Below are 10,712 nucleotides of genomic sequence, written 5' to 3'. Positions count from 1 at the left end.
AAAACATTATCATGCAACAGTTTTTCAAGCTAAAGATTCAATCTTTTAATTTTCAAAGAATGCTTTGAAATTTCAAAAAATTCTTCACATATTTTATAATAACGAGATTGGTTAAATGAATTAAGAGTTTTGGGTTGACAATACAATTATAGAATATGTCAGTGTATTTCTATAGTCATTATTTTGATAGAACTATATATTTAAAAAATCATCAATATGTCAAAATGAAACAAACTACACAAAATTAATTGCATAAATTTCTAATTATCTTATTTTACTAAGTTATAGATATAATAAGAGAGTTCATTTTCTAATTTATAATTCCAGAATAATTTTGCAAATACAAGATTAAAATCTCAAAATTCAACCATTGATGATTTTAACTAGAAATGCAAAACATATCCATTCTCCACAAAAGCCAAAAATGTATTAGAAAGATTGAAGATTAATAATCATCAGTTTATCTCAATAAAGAAAGTAATATTTCAATGTAATGAAATGTTATAATTATTTATCAGTTTAGTGTTTACAGAAAGACCAAGACAAAGTATGACAATATTTAATATTTAATTTTGTACAGTTACAAGCAGGCAATTGTTTAGATTCAATGATCCTAATCTTCCAGGAAATAGTTTTTTTAAATACTCACTTTTTGATATGCATTTAGAAATATTCCCACTTCTTGATATGCATTTCATGATAGAAATTATATGCATTTAAAAGTTTAAAATCTCAAGAATACTTCATCCAAATAATTTCAAGAAAATGTACAATACATAAAAAATATTCTGGTTTTCAGCTAAATAGACAAGTAGTTTGATCACTTGGAGAGTTAATTTGTTCAGAAATTAATTTTTATTACAGACAGTACGGAGATCATTATTTAGTGGTAACAGTTAACAAAAATAAACAAATATTGTTATATTGAAGCCATAAAAAATACAGTGCCAATTAGAATTCAAAAATACATACAAGCCAATACAGTACCAAAGTATTTATACTAATATTATATTTCAAAGATTAAATCATCTGGAAACTTAAAACTTCCATTCTTTTAAGTAGAAATTTTAGATAAAACCTTAATTTTCTGTAATATCTATATTAGAAGGTTAATGCTTATGTGAATAACAGAAACACACACACACACATATATATATATATATATATATATATATATATATATATATAAAACTATCGTAAATAAATGCACAAGAGAAGAGAAATTATTTATATCATTAGTGCTTAAAGTTTATTGACAAAGATTAACTAAACCATAAATAATTTAATATATAAAAACACACTTTCCAACTGTGCATGTATGGAATGAAAAGGGAAAGAGACACAAGTAACAAATAATGAAACTGTTATACCTTTCTTTTTGTTTTTCTTGTTCTCTTCTCTCATGTTCTCTCCTTTCCATCTCTCTTCTTTCCATCTCTCTCCTCCTTTCTTGCTCTCTTCTTTCCTTCTCCTTGCGCTCTTGTTCTTTTCTCTCCTGCTCTTGCCTTTCTAATTCTCGCCTTTCTTGCTCTCTACGCTCCTGTTCTCTCCTTTCTTGTTCCCTTCTCTCTCTATAGCATAGAAAAAACACACATGAGCATTTTAGACATTTATTCTATTTAGTTCATTATATATATTTAAATGATTTTATCAAATTAAAATAATAATGGTATTTTTAACCATTATTATTTTAATTTGATAAAATAATAATGGTTTTAACCATTATTATTTAATTTGACAATGGGCATGTCATATATGCATCACCTATGAATGTCTCTAACAATTAGGTGTACCACCTATACATTTTTGCAAATCGAACTCATGGGACGGTGATGCATATGTGCATTTTAAACTGGAACAGATTTTAATCGCCACTAGATGGCTCCCTGTGTCCATCACTTTTGAAATAAAAATAGTTTTAGTATCATAACTTCAATTTGCTCTTATTCAACCTAACTTTGTTTTTTTTACTCATCAGCTGTTGTAGAGGAGTGAGCAAGAGTAATTTAAATAAACAGAGCTGGGTTGTGTAACTTTCCATTTGATAGAATTATTTATGTTTCTAGTCTCCCACCTTTTTTTTTTTTTTTTTTTTTTTTTGTTATTACTGTGTAAATGTAGTCTTTTTGGATTTTAAAGTCAGTTCTGTTGTATTTTGCATATATTTAGGATACATTTTGCATATTTCTCTTTTTATTATGGGAAACCTTGGTTTAGGATTATTATCACAAGAAGAAGTGATTTGTCAGAGGAAGAATGTGCTCATATTAAGAATGAACTAATAATCTAAAAAGGTAGCAAAAATGCTGATGTTAAACTTTATTTCTTGTGATTTTTTTTTCAAAGTTAGGCTTAGCTATACAAAACCTATTCTGTGGCACGATTCCTTTCCCGCATGCTCCATTCCATATGTGCATCTAGGATAGAGGCTTCCCATCTCGAAAGAATTAATCCACCAGCATTTTTTATAACATTCTGCAGAATCACCAGGGTTGAAATTTCAAGAATATTTCAGTTCATAAAATCTCAAAGAACTTTGTCAAAACTTATGTATCAGGGTCATTCTAACAATTTAATTTATCATTTTTTCTTTTAAATTTAACTGATAATTACAAATCGGAGACGATTAGTATGCTTTTATGAATTAGGGAAAATCTTCTTATTTGTATTATATCTCTACTTCTAAAATAATTATCTGCATTCATGTACTAACTGATATTTAAAAAATAATTTTATTATTGAAAAACAAAATTTTGTGTACAGAATAAATTATCAAACAATGTAAAAGTGTATATGATTCTGTCTGTTAATAAAAAAGGAAAAGCAAAAGATTTGTAAAAAGAATAACAATTTTTAAATGTATTAATTGACAAATACCCAGTTTTCCTCAATATTGTTTTCCCATTCAATATTTTATTGATTAGGAAGAAAAAATGGCATTTAAATAGCCAAGATCTTCAAATATAAATAACAGACAGTTTACACAGCAATAATTTAATCAGTAGTTCATTTGGTTCAAAGACTTCTACTGATGATCCAAGTCATTCTAAAATAATATAAGCATTCTAAATATAAATAAAGAACATGACTTTACAAAGTGTGAAAATTAAATAATGAAAGCAATCGTATGTTAATTGAACATAACTAAACACCAACCTTTCTGAAATAAATTCTATTCTTTTTGTAAAATCAAAGTTCAAATCAGCCAACAGGACAGAAGCTAAGACTGACCTTTCTTCTCGTTCTCTCTTTTCTTGCTCAGCCCTTTTTTGCCTCTCCTCTTCTCTCTTTCGCTCTTGTTGTATTCTATCTCTTTCTGCTTCTTCTTTCAATCCCCCCCAGGGGGAACCACCTCCAAATGGAAGAGAGGTACGCTGACCCCATGGATCCTGCCCAGGAAGGCAAGATGTACGCAAATCTGCACCCAGCATAGAGGGACCTGGAAGACCTAAAACAAAAAATTGAACTATTAGAATAATACTTTTGAGTACATGAAAGACACTACAATATTAATTTAATCCAATATATGACTGAAATTTAGATTTAAAAAAATTTCAATACTACTCATCGAAGAGAATTTTAAAAGATATAAATCATTTATTGCCTTAATTAGGATTTGGATTACATTATTTGTCATTATTAATTCATTTCTCCAGTATTCTAATCCTTTTATTCAATATAATAAAACTAGGTTTAGAAGGGATTCAAATCTCAAGTTTTTGTAAATAAACTTCTCTCTCCATTGAATGCTTTATTTTTCAAGTAACACCTCAACTTAATATAGTTCGAAGTATCATAAAGAATTCTACCTATTGCTTCATTATTGTGATGCTAAATAAAGCAGCAACAATTAAAAACAGAAACACTATCTGTTTTCATCAGTGAATTTAGAATTTACATAACTATTTATCACCACATAAAGCAAAATTTAAAAAATTACAAAAGAAAATTTCTTATAAGCAATACTTATGAATGAGACTATGAATTTTAGAATGAATAGTGAAATAAATTTTAAAATGAGATATATGGCCCAGTCTGTCAAAAAATATCTGAATACCTCTTATTGCTTGCTTACAAACTATAAATTATAAAATCAAACAAAATGTGTCAGTTGATTTAGTAACATGTATATTTCAAATAATTAATATGAAGTAAAATATTTCATTGGAATTAATTTTTAGAGTGATTGAAAAATGGTAACTAATGATTCTTTGGAAAAACTTGATTAATAAAATAGCATATAACTCTCATTATAAAGAAAATTATATAAATTAATTAAGTTCTTACAAAATAAAAAAAATTAAAATAATTACTTATTACAACTTTTAAGTGGCACTGCATTTAATTGTTTTTTAATAGAAATCTCATAAGAAATACTATTTATACAGATTTTTTTACATTTATATATAGACTAAAAAAGCACAATATTTAAAATTAATAATGGCATAAAATCCATTCAGATTTATTATTTTACCTTATTTTATTTATATTTCTACTTAAAAACACATTTAAAAGTGCACCTATTCATACTTTTCTTAAACAAATTTTAAAAAATTGATATTTGATATTTCAATAATCAAAGATTTCCAGAACTTCCTATAATCCTACTTAGTTCTCATCCTTTCCATTATATTATGCTTAAAGATGGTTTCATTCAAATAGTTCTAGCAAATTTATTCCATTTGTTGAATTTACTGTCTGTACTATAATAACTAAAATAATTTTTTTCTGTATTATTGGAAATGAAATGTTAATATACATTTTTAATATTAATTATTATTCTAAAGTAATATACAAAGTACTACTTAAAAAGTAAAAAAAACAACTTGAAATTCTGTTTCATTTAAAGGATATTTTTCTCCCAGTTGATACATATCATAGAGTGTCATGAACCACCAAAAACATCGTAAATGAAGATTTTGGAGTATTTCAGAAAATTTCAATGCATCACCGAATTACTCGAGAAAAACAGCTAAAACTTTGCACAGCAATATTTCAGTTGCTTCTTTTTCAAAATCCCATTAAAATTTTTCTTTCATCAACAGCTTTTAAGATATAATTTAATAACAAAGCTCATAATTAAGTTTAAAATTTAATACACAACTTTTATTTAAAGTACAGTTTACTAGAAAGAGAAAAAAAAAAATTTACTTAATCCATCATTTCTAAAATTATAATTTAGCTTTTTTTTTTTTTTTTTTTTTTTGCTTTAATATGCGACATTTTTGCTTTAATATGTGATAAAATGTTAGCTTTAATGTGTGATGATTAGTTACTCGGCATCGAACAGATTTCAATCATTTTTTCCAACAGATTTTATACTTTAGAAAGTATCTGAAGTAGCAAATCAAAAATTACCCATAAAAAAAATTGACAATCTGTGTATTAATAAAAGATAAAATTAATGAACTTACCAAGAGGACCCAAACTACTGAATCCTGGAGCTGCTCCAGCAAATGTAGAATAGCCGGGTCTAGCAAAGGGACCTAAAAAGTGTATTTTGATTAGATAACTCTCAGACTAGCAGTTAATATCAATTCATAATTACCCTTCTTATCTGATATGTTCAGAGGAGAAGTTCTAGAAGATAAGTCATGCTGTATCTGACAAGATAGAAGAAATATTTACAAAGAAAGAAACAGCCATCATAGCATTTATTACAAAGTATGGTATGTAATTTTTTATACCAATCAAGTGGAAATTTCTCATGACAGTTCTGAATTGAAATTATTCAACAGAAGCCTGCTTTAGCTAAAAGTTATAGTATCATAGTATAATAACATTTCTAGAAAAACTGTTGCTATACTATGTTGATAAATGTTATAACTGTTGTTATAACATGTATTATACCATGAACAATTAACTAGTATAATGAAATAACAGCAAGGCATCAATATGATAAAAGAAAGACTATTTGAAAAAATATAATTTAATGGCTTACAATCTTTTTCAAATTTGTTAATTGATTTTTTACATATAAATTATGATTTAAGAATGGCTATGATAAAGAAAGATTATAATTTAAAAATTCTTAAAATTAATAAAAACCCTTTCTTTGTATTTAATTACATTCTTCGGAATTTTGTTCTTTTAAATGGGACATAAACGTGTTCATTGTTGATGCAAGCAAAATAAATTCTTTTCAACACTAATGAAGAAATTATTCAATGTCTTGAAATACAAAATGCTGGACAATGATGTTCACATTATGTTTTTAGTGCAACAAAAATTATGTAAATCAATTGTATACTGCCAAAACAAAGAGCAAGTAAATCTTTAGAATACTGTCTGCTTTTTTAAAGATTTTCCCTTCACTTTATTTATCTTGGAAGTAAAGGGGGAGAGTGTCACATCCATTTCACCAATAAGCTTTCAGGTTTTAAATTATAGTTATATAAGAAATGAAAAGTTCACATTTAAGCAGTAAGCATATTAAGCTGTACATGTAAAGTGTATCATCGACAAAAATAGCCATTCCTGGTATCAGCTTCTTCAAAAGAACTAGATGGCAAAGAATTATGCAATGAATAGTGCAGCTAAAATTCAATTTTGAAAGCTTTTTTTAGTTGAATTCTTCTAAAAACAAACGAATATTCTTTCTTGCAATTGATAGGGTTAAAAAATAGAAAATTTATTTATTAAATTCTCTGTTTTTAGCTCTTCTGCTGATTTATAAATCAAATCATAACCTGTAACAAAGATGCCAAACGGCATGACTATCCTTTATATAAGGCACATTTCCACTGTTCAAAATCTTCAGTTGTTCTTAATACAATAATTTTTCATTTGCTGCTGATACATACAAGTAAAATATCTTTAAATGTTTAACTAATGCCAATTACTAATAAAAACTTTGTTAAATCAAGTTCATACTTTCAAACACTTAATTTGCATCTCTTGCTTGATACTTCCACAAAAGAAAACCAACATATTCCATCTTATTGCATATTTCTCTTATTTATATTATCACTGTTGAAATATCCGTCTATTGATTTCAATTACCTCCAAAACATGAAGAATTATTTTGAGACTGACTTCAAGATTTGCCTATTTTAAACGCACCCTGAGATATAATTAACTCTCATTCAATAATTTTATGATAGGAGGATAAGAATGAAAAAATCATGCATATTAACAAATTGCTACGATGCATATTGATAGTGTTGTCAACAAAAGTCATTACAATATGCTGAAGAACAATGAAATATAATTTTCATTCAGAATATAAATTATTTAAAAGCATTCTTTTATATATATATATATAAAAAATCATTAACGAAATTATTAAGCCATCTAAAAATTAATAGTATAGAGAAATGAAAACAAATGAAAAGTTATAATTATAATAGGATATGCAAACTAGTATTTTCAACATTTAAAGTAGAATGTCATTAATTTCCTAGAAGACATATTACACAGTGTAATACAATAAATTACAATGAACGATAAGATATCCATCATGTCTAAGAAACAATAATAACATTTTTGCAATGAACTTTGAGGTCTTTTTAGATATCCAAGATAAATAAATCCAAACAATCCATAACAAATATGCTAATCTTCTCATATTAGCAAGTTCATTTACATTAAAATTGTTGTATTGAAAAAAAGATTACCAATATAGTGATTATCTAATCAAAAATGATAGTTCGCAAAATGTATGCAAATTTTAATAAACTTCTTTTCCTTCTCTTTATATTTCGAATAAATTTCAGATAATCAAATGATGTAAGCCTTATAAAAACTTTACGATATGCAAAAAAAAAAAGCAGAGTGAAATTATTTATTTGCAGAAAATGCAGAAGTTCATTTATAAAAAATGATCATGGAAGAAAAAATTGCACGAAATGCAAGAATTATGGTGATGATTAAAAAGACAATTATAACCAGATAATGTGGAGAAATTAAGTGTAAATAAGTTTTATTCTACCATTACATGTGGCCAGTTAGAATTCAAATCACACAAATAACTAATAGCATTGATGAAACCATAAAAAATATACAAACTACATAATAAAAGCCTTAATAACAAATAAGTAAGAAAGAAAATTCATTCCATCTAGGTAGAAAAATACTTTCAGCATAGGTAGCAGAGTAAAAGTGAAATGAAGAGTAGAACAGAAATCTAATAATTTAAGGATGGGAAATTATAAATTGAATGAATTTTCACTTCCATTCAAGACCACAATGAGAACAATTTATATTTCATATTCAAGTTAAAAACGCCTTGTGTGTTATCAGAAAAAATTTGTTAATTAACCCCTTCAATAATATACTATTTTGTCAATTTCACAACATGATTCATCAAAACATAACACTTCAAAAAAATACTATAAGAATTTAATTTGATCTTAACATCTACATCAAAATTCTCCTTTTGTATAAAGTGAGTGAAGTAATATTGAACAAATAGATGAATATTGTTTTCAATGATTAGGAAAATGATTATGACAAATGTGATACTTATCAAATTTTAATTAGTTTTAGATATTAAATGTTTTAATGGAATCATAATCAGTAATATAAATTTTTCACAAATTGGAACACTGAAAGTAAAAACTAAATTTCACAGGTACCAGAGGTGTTATACAATTGTTGCTTTATAATGATTTTTTTCATAATTTAACAAAAAAACTATGGTCATTCCATTATATATATGAATGTCATGCTGATGGATGTCAAATTACTGATTATACAATTTCAGTTTGATGAGGATATTAAAGATATGCATGTACAGTCACAAAAATTTAGTACACACACTAACACATATATTTTGAAAATCCTCATTAAACTGAAATTCCAGAAAACTTTTATAAAATTCAAGGTTTAAAATACTAAGCCTCCAGTGGAAATTTTCACTCCATTAAGTGTATGAATTAAGTTTGGAAGAATCAGCGATTATTCTAAGATATAACAAAATTGTACCTTTAGTTTTATTGAAATTTAAATAAAAATTAACATAATTACAATAGATGTAATTTAATAAGAAAATGTATTGTTTATGATTGTGATATATGATGTCATAACAACAATAATTTTTAATGTGTATTTTTTTTGCTGAGAAGTTAAAGATTTTCATACATATAAATGAACTCAAAGCAATGAATTAGTAACTCTGACTGCTAATCAAAACGCTTTCACGATAGAGGAAATTAATTTTTACTGCATCAATTGCAAAGAAGGAAATTTCATCGGAAATTTTACCCAAATGAGCTGGTGTTGGGTTCAGGAATGTTGAAGGATGAGATGATGTTTCGAACGTTCTCGGATGGCCTGAAGCTGCAACAGAATTGCATGAATAAATAAGACCTGCCAAGAAGTGTTTAATAAGAAATATTTACCTGTTCTCAAATGAACATGGACTGATATGTTATGTTTAACAGTATACAACAATTCAAGCAATGTTATAAATCTTAAAAACATAGGCATCTCTTTTTCTAATTATTAAAATGAAATAGCGTTAAAAGATTTATTATTTAAACTAAATAGTAGTTCACAGAAAGCTTGGATATCAATAAATCATTTAAAATAACTGCTAAAAGCAAGGAAATTTAATCTCATAAATGTCAACCGAGAAATCATTTACAAAACTCCTTTTTATTATAAAAATTTCTAAGGCATAAATTATCTTTAAAAAAATATATGCATTCTTGCACTCAAAATCATTATCACTTAATAAAGATAAAGAAATTTGCAATGCTTAAAAGAATAGCATCTTAAAAATTTGCTATTATCAAATTATATGAAATCACAAATGCAACAAACATACATTAAATTATTATAACAAAAAAAATTAATCATAATTACCAGCAGCAGACAACAGAGAGCTTGAAAATGGTGACATTTCATGTGTTCTTGGCAGAGAACAGAACAAATGATTAGCAGCATGTAGGTGATCTGGAGGTTTTACAGATGCTAGAGCCATGCCAGCTTTGTGGGCCTCGGCTTGTTTCTGCTTTTGTTGATGATTGTAAATTTCCCATGCTATTCGCACATGCATAGCACACCATTTTCCAGGTTTCTGGGAACGAAATTGTTGTAAGAAATAACACAGACAATATAAAAGAAATACAAATTCAGAAAAATTATATCATGATATATTTACCATGCTTTTGGTTTTGGGAACAGAATTGATCTGCAATAGGAAATTACAAATTAGATTCATAATATTTAATCAAAATAATATCATATATACCTTAAATAAAATAAAAAAAATTTAAATACAGAAAACCATTTATAATTTAAATGTTATTTGAAAAGTGAGTGGTAAACAAAACATGTATCTTTGTTTTTAAGCAGATGGAAAAACAATTTATGAAAACTGTTTTTTTTTAGATTAAAATTAACATTAAATATTACCAAAATAAAAATAATATTACAAATAGTAACTGAAAAATTAGTTACAGCAAATTAATAACCCATTGATTCATAAAGTTGTAAACATGATATTTTTTAACATGCAGCATTAAATTCTACACTACTTGTAATACAAAATACATCCATTTATAACAATCTAGTAACCTCACAAATAAAACCCAATATGTAAAATAAATACACAGAAGCCCTATTATATAATATACAAAGTATAAGGAGAAAAGAAAAATGACCGATCTATATCATTTATGTCATATGTATAGAATAAAACATAAAATTAAAAATAGGTTTTGATTTTGCTGAAAAGCAAAATATGAGCTTATAAGGCAAAGTCAAAC

The 10,712-nt window shown here is 26.2% G+C and overlaps 1 protein-coding gene across 6 annotated transcripts in view; it reads right to left on the bottom strand.

Annotated features, from left to right (window-relative positions):
• Positions 1-10,712, bottom strand: part of LOC129965497 (autism susceptibility gene 2 protein-like) — a 233,886-nt gene that overhangs the window by 2,699 nt on the left and 220,475 nt on the right. For 4 of the 6 annotated variants that reach the window (XM_056079440.1, XM_056079446.1, XM_056079443.1 and 1 more), the window contains 6 exons: positions 10,106-10,135; positions 9,808-10,021; positions 9,205-9,309; positions 5,415-5,486; positions 3,157-3,448; positions 1,371-1,571 (listed from right to left, as the gene is read on the bottom strand). In XM_056079440.1, coding sequence (XP_055935415.1) covers positions 1,371-1,571; positions 3,157-3,448; positions 5,415-5,486; positions 9,205-9,309; positions 9,808-10,021; positions 10,106-10,135 — 914 coding nt within the window. The remainder of the gene's footprint in view (positions 1-1,370; positions 1,572-3,156; positions 3,449-5,414; positions 5,487-9,204; positions 9,310-9,807; positions 10,022-10,105; positions 10,136-10,712) is intronic. The other 2 variants (XM_056079442.1, XM_056079441.1) reach the window with 2 other exon arrangements.

Source organism: Argiope bruennichi, chromosome 4 (genome assembly GCF_947563725.1).
Source record: "Argiope bruennichi chromosome 4, qqArgBrue1.1, whole genome shotgun sequence".
In the NCBI taxonomy this organism is placed as follows: Eukaryota; Metazoa; Arthropoda; class Arachnida; order Araneae; family Araneidae; genus Argiope; species Argiope bruennichi.
The sequence above is the reverse complement of the archived record's forward strand: the minus strand, read 5'-3'. Positions and strand labels throughout refer to the sequence as shown.